We start from the raw sequence: 17515 nt of genomic DNA, 5'->3' as shown, positions 1-17515 counted from the left end.
TTTCTGAAGGAGTCAATCAGCATGTCTGTTTCTTAGCTTGTAGAACATTTGTTAGATACTGTAGAGTAGCAGCTAAGACTGTGCATCTGGACTCACAGTGCTGTCTGACTCATGCAGCTAAAATGTGACCACTTTTGCTGTGCTATGAGTAGCAAATTCTTTAACCTCTGTGACCATTTTGCATAATTAATTGAAGATGATGATAACAATACCTATGCCATGAGGTAGTAGGAAACAGTAAGTGAGAGAATATATGTATGTGTATCCCAAGACCTGTTACCCAGCAAGGCCCAGTAAAGGTTGATATTCCCATTACTAGCTTGTTACTGAGCTACTTTGTCACCATTAGCCCCCATGTCAGTCTGTAGTCTGATAATTGATGTTAGTTTGTTGTTCTGGATGTTAAGTATTCATGTGTGCTTGTATAGTTTAATTTGGACAGGTGAGCTCTACATGTGTTAATAGTCCCTTGCTGGAGTGCATTTAATTCTGAGTCACAATCTCAGCTCCCCTGTGCCTGTATATAGAATGCCTTCCTTTTTATATTTTATCCGAAGACCACTTGGAATGTTATACTCTGTTTAGATGTAGATCTGATAACACTTTTTTATTTTGTATTTCTTACTAGAAATTTTTTTTGAGATTTCTTTATTTTTTTGAAAGGCAGAGTCACAGAAAGAGAAGGAGGGAGGGAAGGAGGGAGGGAGAGAGAGAGAGAGATGGAAATTTCGATCTTCCATCTACTGGTTCATTCCCCAAATGGCCATAATGGCCGAGGTTTGGCCAGGCCAAAGCCAGTAGCCAGAAACTTCTTCCGGATCTCCCATATGGATGCAGGGGCCCAAGCACTTGGGCCATTTTCCACTGTTTTCCCAGGCTCTTTAGCAGGCAGCAGGATCTAAAGTAAAGCAGCCGGGTCACAAACTGGCATGGCAGGCAGCGGCTTAACCCACTACATCATGATGCTGGCCCATAGAAAATCTTTCTCTTACCTTTCTAATGCCACTTATGTTTTATTTTTGACATTCTGACTTCCTTTACTTGTTATCTGTGATATCAGTATCCAGGTTCAAACACACTGTCATAAATATACTTTCTTGGAGAAAATGGGAATCACATTTCTGTACCTTTATAACTTGGAAAATGTAGATATTCATGCCAAGAATATTCTATCTGACTAATTTATGCAACATTTCTAAACAAAATTAAATTGCTTCAATTACAACATATAGAAAACTGAGCAACATTTGTTATTGACTGACTGTGTTCCTGGTCCTTGTTCTGGATTGTTTAGCTGTGAAAATCTTCCAGAATTGATGGCATTTTCCACTTGGTTGCTTCGTAATGCATTTTAAATGGCTAGCCATGTCAGTGGGTTTGCAGTGCCCATTCAGCTGGTTCCCAATGCTCAGAAAAAGGGTGGACATAGTAGATAACAGCTATGGTGGCACAGCTATTTCCTGGTCAAAATTATATGTATATATATAGGCAGAGTTTCATATATATATATATATATATATATATAGGCAAAGTTAGATAGTGAGAGAGAGAGAGAGAGAGAGAGAGAGAAAGGTCTTCCTTTTTGGTTGGTTCACCCCCCAAATGGCCGCTACGGCCAGCGTGCTGTGCTGATCTGAAGCCAGGAGCCAGGTGCTTCCTCCTGGTCTCCCATGCGGGTGCAGGGCCCAAGCACTTGGGCCATCCTCCACTGCCTTCCTGGGCCACAGCAGAGAGCTGGACTGGAAGAGAAGCAACCGAGACAGACTCTGGCGCCCCAACCAGAACTAGAACAGGGTGCCGGCGCCACAGGCGGAGGATTAGCCAAGTGAGCCATGGCACCAGCCTATGTATATTTTATGAGTTTATGACTATATTAGTATTTCACATGCTTTTTGGAAAATAGGAATAATATATTAATATATTAATTATATATTAACATATTAATGCCACATCTGCAATTTTTCAAGGAGAAAGTAGAAATATTAAAATTGTATTATTAATGCCTGTTTTTAGGAGCTTTTTTCTTATTTAGAAAAATTTTATTTATTTGAAAGACAGTGAAAGAGATATCTCCCATCCATTGGTTCCCTCCCCAAGTTCCTGCAACAGCTAGGGGTGAGCCAGGAACTCAATTCAGGTCACCCATGTTCATGGCAGGGACTCTTGTACGTGAGCCATCATCTGCTGCCTCACAGGGTTTGCATTAGCAAGAAACTGGAATTTGGAGTGGAGCCAGGACTGAAACACAGGTACTCTGATGTGGGCTGTGGATGTTCCAATCCACGTCTTAACCACCAGGCCAAATGTCTGTCCCAAGTGCCTTTTTAATTTGGCTTTCTACCTCATTTCAACCCTCCCTCCACCCTGCTAACAAGAGTTATTCCTTTCCCTTTATCTTTCATTGTGAAATAATTCTTGTATTAGCAGACATAATACAGTGACTTTTATTGGAGTGCTTGGAAGGTATTTTTACTTTAAAAATCATGGGGGCCAGCGTTGTGACATAATGGATTAAGCCACTGCCGCTGCTGCCTGCAATGTCGGTGTCTCGTAAATGGGCACCAGATAAAGTCCCAACTTCTCTGCTTCCAACCCAGCTCCCAGCTAATGCACCTGGGAAGGCAGAAGAAAATGGCCCAAGTCCTGTAGCCCCTGCATCCATGTGGGAGACCCAGATGAAGCTTCTGGCTCCTGGCTTCAGCCTGCCCCAGGCATGGCTGTTATAGTCATTTTGGGAGTGAACCAATGAATGGAAGATTGGTCTCTCTTTCTCTCCCTCTCTCTAACCCTGCCTTACAAATAAGTAAAATAAATCTTTAAAAAAATTAGAGATGTATAATTGAGCTTACTAAAAGGCAAGGGATGGTATAAAACTAAACACCAAAAGTAAGCCGGCGCCGTGGCTCAATAGGCTAATCCTCCACCTTGCGGCGCCGGCACACCGGGTTCTAGTCCCGGTCAGGGCGCCGGATTCTGTCCCGGTTGCCCCTCTTCCAGGCCAGCTCTCTGCTATGGCCAGGGAGTGCAGTGGAGGATGGCCCACGTGCTTGGGCCCTGCACCCCATGGGAGACCAGGAAAAGCACCTGGATCCTGGCTCCTGCCATCGGATCAGCGCGGTGCGCCGGCTGCAGCGGCGGCCATTGGAGGGTGAACCAACGGCAAAGGAAGACCTTTCTCTCTCTGTCTCTCTCTCTCACTGTCCACTCTGCCTGTCAAAAATAAAAAAAATAAATAAAAAAAAAAAATAAATAAATAAACACCAAAAGTAAACGCTAAAACTATCACCACAAAACTCTAGTGTTCTTTCAAAATTCATATTTATTAAATAAATGTTTTCTATAAAAAATCTCGAGTGTTTAGCTTTAGCCCACATCTTTTAAAGTATTCGAAATTACAGACTATTTTACTCTTTGGAATTTAATTCCATAGCCTTTGAAAGATTTTTGTATTTTTTCCACATAATCTCATTATTTTCTTTGTTTGCTGTTTCATATTTTTTACATCTTGTATTTGATTCTAAAAATAAAATACTTATTACATTTTATTAGAACCATAAAAAGCTTTGGTGCTGCTAACACTATTAATAAGGAATAATTGCTGTCAATCTAAATAATTTTATGATTTATTTCTAATGTATTTCAGTTAGTGGGAGTTTTCAAACTCCCTTTTAATCCCTGGCAAATTACCATGCAGAAAATCTTCAATTATTACACAAATAGAGATCAATTCATTAACTTGGTCTTAAATTTAGTACTTAAATTGAACAGCAGGTGTTTAAATTGATAAATTAACGAAGTAGAATCTTAAGATGAAATGCAGAGTTGTAATAGAGCTTCTCTGATCTGGCTTCCATCCTCTCTAGAGTTGCTATCTAATTTATCAAACAAAGTAGGATACCATTGGGGTTGAAAAAGGTGTAGAATGTTAATATTATTTAAACATACAATTTTTTTTTGCACAGACAGAGTTAGAGAGAGACAGAAAGAAAGATCTTCCTTTTCCGTTGGTTCACCCCCGAAGTGGCTGCCACAGCTAGTGCGTTGCTGCCGTCGTCGTGCAGTGCCAATTCAAAGCCAGGAGCCAGGGCCGGCGCCGCAGCTCACTAGGCTAATCCTCCGCCTTGTGGCGCTGGCACAACGGGTTCTAGTCCCGGTCAGGGGGCAGGATTCTGTCCCGGTTGCCCCTCTTCCAGGCCAGCTCTCTGCTGTGGCCAGGGAGTGCAGTGGAGGATGGCCCAAGTGCTTGGGCCCTGCACCCCATGGGAGACCAGGAGAAGCACCTGGCTTCTGCCATCGGATCAGCGCGGTGCGCCGGCTGCGGCGGCCATTGGAGGGTAAACCAACAGCAAAGGGAAGACCTTTCTCTCTGTCTCTCTCACTGTCTACTCTGCCTGTCAAAGAAAAAGCCAGGAGCCAGGTGCTTTTCCTGGTCTCCCATGGGGTGCAGGGCCCAAGCACTTGGGCCATCCTCCACTGCACTCCCGGGCCACAGCAGAGAGCTGGACTGCAAGAGGAGCAACTGGGACAGAATCTAGCGCCCCAACCGGAACTAGAACCCGGGGTGCCTGCCGGCGCCGCAGATGGAGGATTAGCCTAGTGAGCCATGGTGCCGGCCAAACATACAATTTTTTGAAATGTAATGTATTGATTGTTTTTTTTTCTTATATTGATTTTTTTTAAAAGATTTTGTTTATTTGAAAGAGTTACGCAGATAGAGGAGAGGCAGATAGAGATAGAGAGAGAGAAGTCTTCCATCTGATGGTTCACTCCCCAATTGGCCGCAACAGCCAGAGAGGCACCCATCTGAAGCCAGGAGCCAGGAGCCTCCTCCGGGTCACCCACACGGGTGTAGGGGCCCAAGGACTTCAGACATCTTCTACTGCTTTCCCAGGCAACAACACAGAACTGGATTGGAAGTGGCGCAGCCAGGACTAGAACCGGCACCCTTATGGGATGCTGGCGCTTCAGGCCAAGGGCATTAACCCACTGCGCCACAGCGCCGGCCCCTATATTGATAGATCTTTATTTAAAGCAGTTTTCAAAAAACAAATATTTCCATAAGATAACATCCATGGGTATTAAAGCAGTTTCAAAAAAAAAAAAAAACTCCTTTTATTGATCATCTGAATCAAAAACAGCAAGAATATCCCTTCTTGGTGCTAATCATATTTTTAAGTGTTTTAGCTGTATCTCTGTGTTATTGGTATTTTTCTAAAGCATGTATTTTTCTCATTAGCTTTATTTGTTAGATTCCCTTGCCCCTACCCTTATTTTTCATTAAATCACCACATTCATCTTCAGAGTCGCATTTTATGGCTTGAATGCTTATTGTTGAAATTTGAAGTTGTATAACTTTTAATTGATTCTTCTTTGGAGATCTTGATATCTTTAATTGAGAAAATGTTATCTTAAAGCCCAGAGCAAATTCTGACTAGATGATACTCTCAGTTCTGTAGAAAATGTTAAATTATTTTAAGTTCATATGGATTTTGATGATTTTAAATGTAATTGTAATCAACACTATTTTCTTTAACTTCTGTTATAAAAGTTGTATAGCAATTTATTACTAGAAATTATCCATTGTATTTGGATTTCATACTTTATAGTGTCACTTTTAAATGGAAAAAATGGGAGTAATTAAAAATAACTTTCATTTGATATTTGGATATGGTAAAAATTAAAATAGTAAATATTTATTGTCACCTACTTTTAGGAAAGTGTCAGTGTCAGGGCTGGTGTTGTAGTGTTGCAGGTAAATCTGCCACTTGTGATGCTGGCATTCCATATGGGCACTGGTTCTTGTGCCGGCTGCTGCACTTCCAGTCCAGCTCTCTGCTAACGTGCCTGGGAAAGCATCAGAAGATGGCCCAAGTGCTTGGCCCATGATACCCATCTGGGAAACCCAGAAGAAGCTCCAGGCTCCTGGCTTTGGCCTGGCCCAGCCCTTGCTGTTCCGACCTTTAGGGGAACAAAGCAGCAGATGGAAGATCTCTTGTCTCTCCCTTTCCGCCCCTACCCCGTAACACTGCCTTTCAAATAAAATAAAATAAAATAAATCTTTTTTTTAAAAGGTCAGTGTCATGTTGGCAGAATACGTGCGGAAGTATTTTTAATGTTTATAATAAAAGAGATGAGCTGAGGTTGGCACCGTGGCTCACTAGGCTAATCCTCCGCCTGCGGCGCCGGCACCCCGGGTTCTAGTCCCAGTTGGGGCACTGGATTCTTTCCCGGTTGCTCCCCTTGCAGTCTAGCTCTCTGCTGTGGCCCGGGAGTGCAGTGGAGGATGGCCCAGTTCCTTGGGCCCTACACCCACATGGGCGACCAGGAGGAAGTACCTGGCTCCTGGCTTCGGATCAGTGCAGCGCACTGTCCATAGCGGCCACTTGAGGGGTGAACCAACGGAAAAAGGAAGACCTTTCTCTCTGTCTGTCTGTCTTGTCTGTCTGTCTATCTGTCTCTCTCTCTCTCTCTAACTCTGCCTGTAAAAAAAAAAAAAAAAAAAAAAGGAGAGAGATGAGCTGAAGAATCTGTTTCAGATTCATTGTGGTATCTGACTCAGATTTCAGAAATATATTGATATTTCAAAAACTAAAACTTTGCTTTTTTAAAAAGAGTATTTTTAATTTGAATGATGGTCATTTGTACTTGGACATTAATCCTATTTCTGCTTCAATGTTAAAGAAGTTTAATATCAGAGACGTTATATCACTTAATGTTTCATTTTTCTATTTCTTTTAAAGAAGATTAATCATTTTAGTTTAATTTTGAATTAGCAGTTCTTTTTTTTTTTAAGATTTTATGTATTATTTTTTGAGAGGTAGAGTTACAGACAGTGAGAGGGAGAGATAGAAATAAACGTCTTCTGTCTGCTGTTTCACTCCCCAAATGGCCGTAACTGCCGGAGCTACACCGATCCGAAGCCAGGAGCCTCCTCCAGGTCTCCCATGTGGGTGCAGGGGCCCAAGGACCTGGGCCATCTACTGCTTTCCCAGGCCATAGCAGAGAGCTGGATGGGAAGTGGAGCAGCCAGGACTAGAACCGGTGCCCATATGGGATGCCAGCACTGCAGGTGGAGGATTAACCTACAGCACTACAGCGCTGGCCCCGAATTAGCAAATCTTAAGTGGGTAATAAAACACTTTTAGAGGAAGAAAATCTGTTAGCCCAGTAATATAATTCATTTTCTTGAAATGGTTAAAGAAAAAAGGTCAGTAGAAGTAGAACTTTTCAGAATCTGACAAATAACTAAGCAGCTAAAATTTTCTTGGATTGTGTAGTATTTTTCCACAGTTTGTAATTAACATTAAACATCCTTATTTAATTGTATGAGCCCAATTCTTGAATATATTTTACTTCATCACAGCATTGTTCCTGTCCTCTATCAGTAATTAGTAAAGGTTCCTAACCCCAAGAACTTATGCCTAATTATTATAAGAATAGTGTACCCACTAATAAGGTCAAAATTAATGTTACTTTGAAATGTCAGACTCATTCTAGTTACACTTTTCCTTATAATTACCATATTAGTGAATATCCAATTGCCTATTAGTCTATTATTCATTAAATGCATCTGTAATGAGCCTGACTAAAGTAATTGAAATACAATAATAGTGATTTTATAGAATAACATTTTGTTCCAGTCTTGAACTTAAAAATATCTTTATATAAAGATTTTGTAGGGACTCATTTTAATAAGTAAATTAAGCTCTTTCTTTATGAATTAATGCTGCTGAAACGCTTCAATACATTTAACTTAAAAAGTCATTTTATTCTATTTAGATTTTTAATTGGCATTGTCTGTGAAAAAATGTTTGAGTAGCTGAGCCACCACCATATTTCAGATTTTACGATTAGATCGTTGGGTAAAGAATTACATGCAGAGAAAGTGGGAAACTATACTGAACATTAACCGGAATAATTTACTGATTCTATCTGTATGATGGAATGTTGTTTCCAAAAGCTAAATTTACTGAGAAGATTTTGCTTTACATTAATTTTAGTAGATCAGACTGATTTGGAGCAGATACATCCTTTGAGCTCTGGAGTTTTGAAGCCATTGTTTGGGAACTGTCCAGGGAAGACAAATGGCTGAGACATGTATCCATAGCCTCCTGTTTTGGATACATAATAATTGACATCCAAAAGAAGGTGGTACTGATAGCTAAAATATTTGAAGGTTGTCAGAAAGAGGAGAGGTATTGGCTTTGTTCCTTTCTTAGGGATAACGCTAGTAACTGGAAGAGGGAGACTGGTGAAGGAAGGTTTAAATGGGAGGAGGTGGTGAGTTGAAGGCAAAGGCAAGTCTTGTTGGAAGCAGCTTTTAGCTCATATTAAGAGGTCTTTCTAAGTGGTGCAGAATTACCCAACAAAGAAAGAAACTACTTCATGTGGTCAGGGGCCTTTCCACCTCTATTTTCTTTCTGAAATACAGGTTGAAGAAGGAACTAAAAACATAAAGCTGGGTTCACTAATTGGTTTGATTGTTGAAGAAGGAGCAGATTGGAAAAATGTTGAAATTCCCAAAGATGTAGGTCCTCCACCACCAGCTGCAAAACCATCAGTGCCTCCTCCCTCACCAGAACCACAAATTTCCACGCCTGTCAAGAGAGAACACACCCCAGGAACCCTGCAGTGAGTGTGTTTATTTGAATGATAATGTTTTAAAAATTATTATAGTAGTTTTTAGTGTATTTTAATCATTATTATACTCAAAACGTCTTTTTACATTAAGTAGGAAATTACTGGTCTTCCTTTTTTATCTTAAGACAGTGAGATTAGAAATGATTATCTTACTATCCCTGTGCATTCAGTAAACAAGTAAATTACTGAAGACCCGCTATGTTCCAGGTAGCTTGCCCAGCAAGGAACAGCATAGTCAGTGCTACAGTGTGCTTGAATGAGATTTTAGAATTCCTGAACAGAGGGCAGTATACCGCACTTCACATCATGTTCCATTCATGGGATTCTAATTAGTGTAATGTGAATTCTGGTTTCAAATGTGTGACTGATATAAAATGGAACTAGCCTTTTAACATGCATCTCTTTTTTAAAGTTTTATTTATTTATTTGAGAGACAAAGTTAGAGATTTTTCATCTACTAATTAACCTCCCAAATGCCTGCAGTAGCTAGGGCTAGGCCAAGTAAAAGTCAGGAGCCTAGAACTCCATCGTGGTCTTCATTGTGAGTGGCAAGACCCCAAGCACTTGGGCCTTTGTCCATTGCCTTCTCAGGTGTATCATTGGGAAGCTGAATCAGAAGCAAGGCAACAGGGTCCTGAACTGGCACTATGATGTGGGATGCCAGCACTGTAAGGTGTACCTTTAGTTGCTGTGCCACAATGCCAGCCTCAACATGGGTTTCTTTGCAAGCTCCTGTATATTTGAGTTCTGACACATTAGAGCTCAGTTTTGTCTCATTGTTCTGTAACAACACTGACAGTAAACTTTGTTTACTTGAGCTTTTCATAGTTTCAAATGATAGGTTCTATAAATTCTGCCAGATTTCATGTTTCATTTATTTATTTTAATATTCCTTGTAATTATATAAAATTGTAAAGAAAAAATCCTTCACAGAGAAAAGGTTCTATGAAGAACTGCTTTTGAACTTAAAAATTCAGATTCTTTCATTTTTCAGTGTTTTTCCCTTTACCACTGTTATTGTCAGAAAAAAAAAATTAAGAGTAGTCTTTGAAATACTGGTTTTTAAATTCCCTTAACCACACAGAGTATTTATGACGCTGATGCCTGGTCACTCTTTTCTCCTGTTTCATTGATCATGAAAATCAAAGTCAGTCTCACTGATGTTTTGTACTTAATGATCCACCATCTCCCCAGGCAGAGATAATAGTATATGTTCCAGCTCTCTGGAGCTCCATCTTCTAGAGATTCACATGAATCAGGCCCTTCTGTGTAGGTAAGAAACTGACTGACCAGTGAATCTGCACAGTATTGGCCCCCAGCATGATTTCAAATTTTTTAATTGGTTGATTACTGAAAAGCCACAACAAAACACACCAAATCCTGGAGTAAAGGAATGGTTTATTGTCGCTGACAAGGCTGCCTCTGTGCACAGGAGAAAACAGCAGCCTACACTAGGAGGGCAAGTCTTATATAGTTTAGCAGAGATAAGGAAGTAAGAACAGCAAATCCCATTGGGTGGGGCGAAAGCACCACATATGGTTGGGCCATTAGGTCACCTGATTTCTGGTAAATCAGGCTGGACTTAGGAAACCAAAACTTATTGTACGAAATGGCAACTGAGCCAGAGCCTAAGATGGTACCCAAGGCTTAAGATGGTGCCTCAGATAAGATGGCGCTTGTTTTACTAATAGTCCCCCCTTTTATTTTCTATAAAGCAAACATGATATAGGATTACACCAGCCCCCAAAGCCTGCGAGGGATGGAGGGACAATGATCTATCTTCTGAAGCTACTTGCTGGCATGGGGTGGCATCTCAAGCCGTGATCTCTGGGGTAGGAAGTTGAGTTTATCCTTGCAGTAACATTTGGTTGACCACCTGATTGGTGAAGGCTTTGGTTTGTTCCATGATCAACTCCTATATACACTTCAACAGACAAGGTAGTTTAAAGCCAAGGTGAGAATAGCAGCCAGTGGTCCTAGTAGTAGCATTAACCAAGTGATGAGAGAGCTTCATAGGGAGGGAGAGAGGTGGGATTCTTTGAATGGACCTTAGGCAGATTGCTTAATAGATGTGGCAATTTGTTGGAGCATTTTAACATTAATATAATAGCAACATTGTTCTCCCAGAAAGATACAAGTTCCCCATTTTTCAGCTGTTATGAGGTCCAGAGCTAGCCTGTTTTGTAGCACTACCCTTGCTAGTGAGGTGATCCTGATTTTGAAGGCCCCAAATGGCATCTGCTGGAGTCTCAGTGGGTCTGGTGACCTTCTCTTGTAGTTGTTGGAATTGTTCTGGGAGCCAGTTAATAGAGATAACACTGTGGCCTAGAGCAGTTCCCGAGATCACCACTGAAAAGAGGGAAGCTGCAAAGCTGATTCCAACCAAGACTGGGAGAAAGATTGCTGGTCTCTTGCAGGTTGTGGGATTAGTCTGTAAAAGGAACTCTGAGTAGTCATATAATGTTCAGTGCGAGGAAAGGATCACCAACACATATGGACCAGGCATAGAACTGTTAATACAGGTGTATGTGGTGTAATTACAAATAAATGAGGCTCCAGGTGGGTTAGAGAAGGAAGCAGTGGAAGTGGCAGTCATATTGATAATATAGGGAATGTTATGTGGCATAATCTTGTTGGGTTGCTCTGCTACGTTGGTAATCCAGCATGTTGCATGTTGTCCTCCAGAATGTAGAGAAAGATGACCGACGACTTTCTGAGGATTGTGAATACAGCAGTTTGTAGAGATATTTTTTTGTTTGTTTGAGAACATTTGCCCTTTAATTTTCATTCAAAATCCGATTCTTTAAATGTTTTAGTTACAAGTTCTGAGCTGTGAAGATAGTCGTAGATGCTGCAGGCACTCAGTATTGGCTCCCACCCCTGCCCCCCTCCCCCCACCCCCAGGTCTTGCTTCTTGGCTCAAGATACAAAGTCTGCTCCTCACTAACCAATGGCCCCAGTGTCAAGTGTCAGCGGCCTCAGGCCTGGATCTGGCTGGAGTCATGGAGCCCCAGAGTTTTCTCCATGCTCCAAGGAATTCCAGTGTCTGTGCCCAGACCCACGGGGCAGTCCCTCAGAGACGCCAGCAGTATTTCACCAGGCTACACAAACACCTTAAGGCTGGTTTTCCCTCCGTCTGTCATCTCCACCCGGAGATCTGTGTCCTGCAGAAAATAGCAGGCTCTCCCCTCCCCAGGCCACAGCAGGAAGATGAGAAGGGCCGCCCAGTCCACGTGTTTATGCCAGCTTGAGTCTGAGCACCAACCTGAGCCGGCCGCAATAGGAGGTATATAAAGCATAGTTGTTAGTAAAGGGCAGACGGTAAAGTAGAATTGGGTAGTTGATAAAGTAGGGTGAGAGACAGATTGATGAGTTATAACCATGTTAAGGGAGGTTGACCAGGTTAATTAGTTGGGACAGGTATTTAGAGGACTCCCTTACTATATCAACCACCATGTTCATAAGAGCCGTTGGGAGCTGAGTGTAAGCCCTGATAATTTTTATGGTTCATGGGGATCTTGTGTGTTGGAGTCCATATATAAAGTAATAGATCCCTCAACTCCATTTTGCCAAACCTGAATGTAGGGGTTAGTTGTAGTGAAAGTCAAGAAGAGTTGGTTCCTGTGATCTTTGTGCCTCAGCTGGGGTCAAGACCTTAGAGAGTTGTTTTCCCAGGAGGCCATACCTATGGTTGGTATGATAGTATTTACAGAACCATGATGAGCAACCTTTCCAGTAAGCATCATTACATGATCCTGTGTTATCTTTGGTTAGGCAGAGATAGTATGGTTGTGTTTCCAGTTGAGATAAAGTATATCTAGTTCAGTCAAAACAATTATGTGAGCAGGTCTGAGCGAAATCATAATACAGAGTGATAGGGCCTGCACAGCCCATGATGAGGCAGAAGGTAGTGTTAAGTAATTTAGCAGGAGTGGAAGCGGTGTAAATCTAAAATTGCCATACATAATGTGTTCCTGGTGCCAGTGTGGATGCAGAACAGACACAAAGAGCAGAAGAGAGGAGATTATCAAGGAATTCAATGTGGTTATTTAAGAGGGAGTGAGGCAGTAGGAGCAGATATGGAAAAGTGTGGATCTCAGTGAGAATGAAGTCTGAGAAGGTTCTTTGGAGGTGTAAATCCAAATGGAGCCAAGAGGGGTAGATGGGCGAGGAGTGTGTTTGATATTATTCCCACAGAAGTTGTAGTGCTGTAAGAGAGGATCAGTGCTTATCTGGTGTTAGAAATGGCAAATGGCTGCTTGGTCACCGTTTCTCGGAGGTGGGTTCATCAAGGGCAGAAGGGTGGATAGTGGATATGGAAATGCCAGGGGATATTGAGTGCTTTACTCAGTAGTTGATAATGGTCCTTTGACTGTGGGATCTAGTGTTTTTGAGAGATAGGCTACAGGAGCAAAAGAGGGACCAAGTTGATGGCTGAAAAGCCCCAAGGCTGCTCCTTGGTTTTCAGTGACATGAATGAGGAAGGGCCATGTGAGATCGGGTAAGTGTAAGGCAGGGGCCTGTAGAATAGCCTGTTGGCGCTTATGTTATTGGGAGGTGACTGGGGTAATGAGAGGCTCTTGGAGGGATCCCTTTGTGGCTTTGTAGAATGGTCAGGCTAGAAGGGAGACATTTAAAATCCATGAGCATAGGACTCCTGTCAGACCTAAAAAGAATTTCTTCTTTGGTAGAAGGAGGTAGGGGGGGGCCGGCGCTGTGGCTCACTTGGTTAATCCTCCGCCTGTGGTGCCAGCATCCCATATGGGTGCCAGGTTCTAGTCCCAGTTGCTCCTCTTCCAGTCCAGCTCTCTGCTGTGGCCTGGGAGGGCAGTGGAGGATGGCCCAAGTGCTTGGGCCCCTGTACCTGCAGGGGAGACTAGGAAGAAACACCTGGCTCCTGGCTTCAGATTGGCGCATCGCTGGCCGTAGTGGCCATTTGGGGGTGAACCAACGGAAGGAAGACCTTTCTCTCTGTCTCTCTCTCTCTCACTGTCTATAACTCTACCTGTCAAATACAAAAAAAAAAAAAAAGGAGGTGGGAGGTTAGTTATTAGGTGCTTTCTGTCTATGGTGATAGCCTTGTAAGTGGGAGTGAGGTGTACACCAAGATGTGTTACCTCAAACAAGAAAAGCTGTGCCTTGGTGAAGGATACCTGGTAACTCTTGGCTTCTGGGACATTAAGAGTAGCCTTCTGTTGTTGTTCCATTTTTGAAGGACTGCAAAGGAGGAGGTCATCAACATACTGGAGAAGGAAGGAGGGGTTTAAATCAAGAGTGCCTAGATCATTGGCTAGGGCTTGAACAAACAAATGGGGACTGTCTCTGAATCCCTGGAGGAGAACAGTGCAGGTTAATTGAGTGTAATGAAGCAATTTCTGGCCGTTATGCCATTTGGAGAGTTGTAGTTCCAGTTGGGGTCCTGTTCTTGAACTGCATCTGCACTTACGGGATGAGCAGGGTCAGTTTGATGGGTTTCATCAGCACGGAGATGGGCCTGATCCCAAACTCACCTTCGCTCCTCTGGAAGGAGGGGATTCGAGAGGATCATAAAGACATTGTGAAAAGTTACATCATAGGACTGGTTAGATATTGAAACTCTTTAATGTATGACACTGGGTTAGAGTTGAAGGAACTCAGTTGTTGTTTGATTTGTGAGAGAGATCAGCAAGTGAGGAAGGAACATGAACCCTGACTGTGCGCTCCATTCCCACCACCTCTGGAAAGGGCAACATGGAGGCAGGTTCCCTAGCTGCTGTGCAGGAGCGAATGACTTGGGGACTGGGCACAGGAAAGGGAGGGTCAAGGGCTTGAAGCGGTGGTGGCAGAGCGGGTATACCATGTTGAATTAGCAGAATGGGGGAGGGAAAGTTGGAGCAAGGACTGGGTTTGAGATAAGGAAGGAGGAGGAGGAGCAGGGGGAATAGAAATGAACAAGGGCTGGTTTTGAGATAAGGGCAAGCAGAAGACAGGGAGTAGAAACATGCTGCCTCCTGGAATTTCTGGGTGGGACAGAGAGCTATAGTGAGAACCAGAGCAGATACAGATGTCACCTCCTGAAATTCCTGGGCAAGAGGGGGAGGTGCCAACGAGACAGTGAGAACCAGAGCAGACAGTGGGCTTTGAGATTGTTGAGTGGGAGCTAATCGTTTCGGGCCGAGCAGAAAAGGGCTGAGCTGGTGTCTGCGGTCAGGGGTGCAACGTGGGGGCTCATCCACAGGATCGAATGTAGAAGAAAGGGGTTTTGGCCAGTGCTGTGGCTTAGCGGGTAAAGCTGCCGCCTGCAGTGCCGGCATCCCATAAGGGTGCTGGTTTGAGTCCCAGCTGCTCCGCTTCCAATCCAGCTCTCTGCTATGGCTTGGGAAAGCAGTAGAAGATGGCCCAAGTCCTTGGGCCCCTGCACCCGCATGGGAGACCTAAAAGAAGCTCCTGGCTCTCCTGGCTTCAGAATGGTGCAGCTCTGGTTGTTGTGGCCACCTGGGGAGTGAGCCAGCAGATGGAAGACTCTCTATCTCTCTCTTTCTCTCTGTAACTCTGCCTTTCAAATAAATCTATTAAAAAACAAAAACAAAAACAAAAACAAAAGGTGTTTTGGATCTGGCCCTGGGTCTTTAGTAGTAGCCTTAGTGACCAAGAGTACCTGAGTCAGGGAACATGAAGTGCAGAGAGAAGGTTTAGATGTGAGATAGAAGAAAGCTTGAATGTAGAGAATCCCCTTCCACTTTCCTGAACACTCACAGAAGTGGTAGAGAGCCCTAAGAATGTTGGTCAAACATGCTGTTAAGTGGCCGTTTGGACTAGTTGTTGAAAGGTCATACCTGGTCTGTGCCTGATTACAAAGATGAGGTGATAGCGTTTAAAATCCAGTGCCAGTTTGAGAGGAACAAGATTATTTAGGAGACAGCTGAAGGGAGAGTCAGACAGAACATGGGATGTGGAAGCTCTCATAGCAAACTGAGTGGTCGGATTGGCAGATAGTGAGCGTCCCTGAGATCACGGCAGTTGTACAAGGAGAGTAAGGGAGCAAAGGATTGGGGTTGTCACCTGCATGTACTGGAGCCCAGGCGTAAAACCCATAGAAGGGAGGCAGAGGGTTGAGCTGTCATCCACACCCACTGTTGCCTGGGATGCAAATTCTATAGAGAGGCAGGAGACTGTAGGAGTTGCGGTACCTGGTACCAGGACTTCGAGGCAAAGTCACGTAGAACCACAACCCACAGAATGTCAGAATGAGAGAATCCTCCGCCCACCCCGTCTTACCTCAGAACTTTTGAAGGGCTAGTGGATGGAAATCAGAGAGTTCAGTGTTGAAGAAGGAGGTCCAGGGGGTGGTTTTGTGTTTGGCAGGAATCCAGAATCCTGAAGTACCTCAGATTCCTGAGGGGAGAGCAAGGATCCAATTCATGACACCAACGAAAAGCCACAAAACATACCAAATCCCAGAATAAAGATTTATTGTCAGCCAGCAAGGCTGTCTCTCTGTACACAAGAGACGGCAGAAGCCTGTACTAGAAGAGCAAGTCTTACATAGTTTAGCAGAGGTTAGGGAGTAAGAATAGCAGATTCCACTGGCTGGGCAAAAGCAATGCATATGATTGGGCCTTGTGGTCACTTGATTTCTGGTAAACCAGGCTGGATTTTGGAAACTGAAACTTATTGTACAAAATGGTGACTGGACCAGAGCCTACATTGGTGCCTGAGGCTTAAGATGGCCTCAGATAAGATGGCACTGGTTTCACTAACTATTACAGGTTAATTTCACAGTCTAAAATTTCAGTTCTCTTGAAAAATCTAAAAATTTAGTAACTTTGGGTCCATCTCAGCTAGAGCTACATTCCTGATTCCCAGCAAGTGCCACAGTTGTTCCTCTTCGTTTCTTCATTTTAAACCTCTGGACCTAATCTGTGTTTATTTTCTCTACCTGACTTTGTAGTCCTTGGTGTTTGCTGCTTTGCTTACAGGACTTAATGGAAGAATAGATACTTACTAGTCATGCATCTTTGGGCATGCCCCAGTGTCCTTGTCTTTAAAGGTAGTATTATTGTTATTGCCATTCTTTCTTCTGGTGTACATGTTAAGTAAATGTACTTTCATGTAAATACTAGGGTCTGTAAAGAATGTGAGGAATACAGTTTAACAACAAGAAACAAACAACCCACTTTAAAGCTGAGCAAAAGAAGTTCAATAGACATTTCTCCCAGGATGATAAACCAATGGCTGCCCCACACTAGAAAAGCTGCCCAGTATCACCAGTCACTAGAAAAATGCAAATCAGAACCACAGTGAGACACCCCTCCACACCTGCTGTTATACTTCTCATCCAAAAAAACCCCAGAACAACCAGCCTTGGTGAGGACGTGGAGAAATTGGAATCATTGTACATTGCTGGTGGAAAATGATGCAGCCACTATGGCAAAGAGTATACCACTTCCTCAGAAAATAAAAAATCAGTTTATCATATCATCCAAGAATTCAGTTTCTGGTTCTGTACTCAAAAGTGTTGAAAGCAGAGACCTGAAGAAACATTTATACATCTATGTTCACAGCAGCATTATTCACATCAGCAAAATGCTATACACAACCAGTGGGACGTTAATCAGCCGTACAAGTAAGGACTTCTTATATATGCTACATCAAGGATGAGCCTTGAAAAACTTAATGCTGGATAAAATAAGCCAGTCAGAAAAAAGACAAATACTTATGTGAAGTACCTAGAGCAGTCAAATTGGTAGAGACAAAGAACAGAAGTTGCCAGAGGCTGGGGAAGGAAGGAATGGAAATTTTTATTCCTTGGTAGATTCAGAGTTTCAGTTTGGGAAGATGAAAAAGTTATGGTGATGGTTGCAAAGCAGTATGGTTGTAATTAATGCCACTCAAC

General features: G+C 42.9%; 1 protein-coding gene across 2 annotated transcripts in view; it reads left to right on the top strand.

Moving 5' to 3' along the window:
- PDHX (pyruvate dehydrogenase complex component X) overlaps positions 1-17515 on the top strand; it is a 93899-nt gene that overhangs the window by 32774 nt on the left and 43610 nt on the right. For both annotated transcript variants that reach the window (XM_051825977.3, XM_008269678.5), the window contains exon 4: positions 8432-8631. In XM_051825977.3, the coding sequence (XP_051681937.3) occupies positions 8432-8631 (200 nt within the window). The remainder of the gene's footprint in view (positions 1-8431; positions 8632-17515) is intronic.

The sequence above is a fragment of the Oryctolagus cuniculus genome, chromosome 1 (assembly GCF_051225735.1).
Source record: "Oryctolagus cuniculus isolate XC-2025 breed Fujian yellow rabbit chromosome 1, ASM5122573v1, whole genome shotgun sequence".
Taxonomy (NCBI): Eukaryota; Metazoa; Chordata; class Mammalia; order Lagomorpha; family Leporidae; genus Oryctolagus; species Oryctolagus cuniculus.
This window is presented reverse-complemented; position numbering and strand designations above follow the sequence as displayed.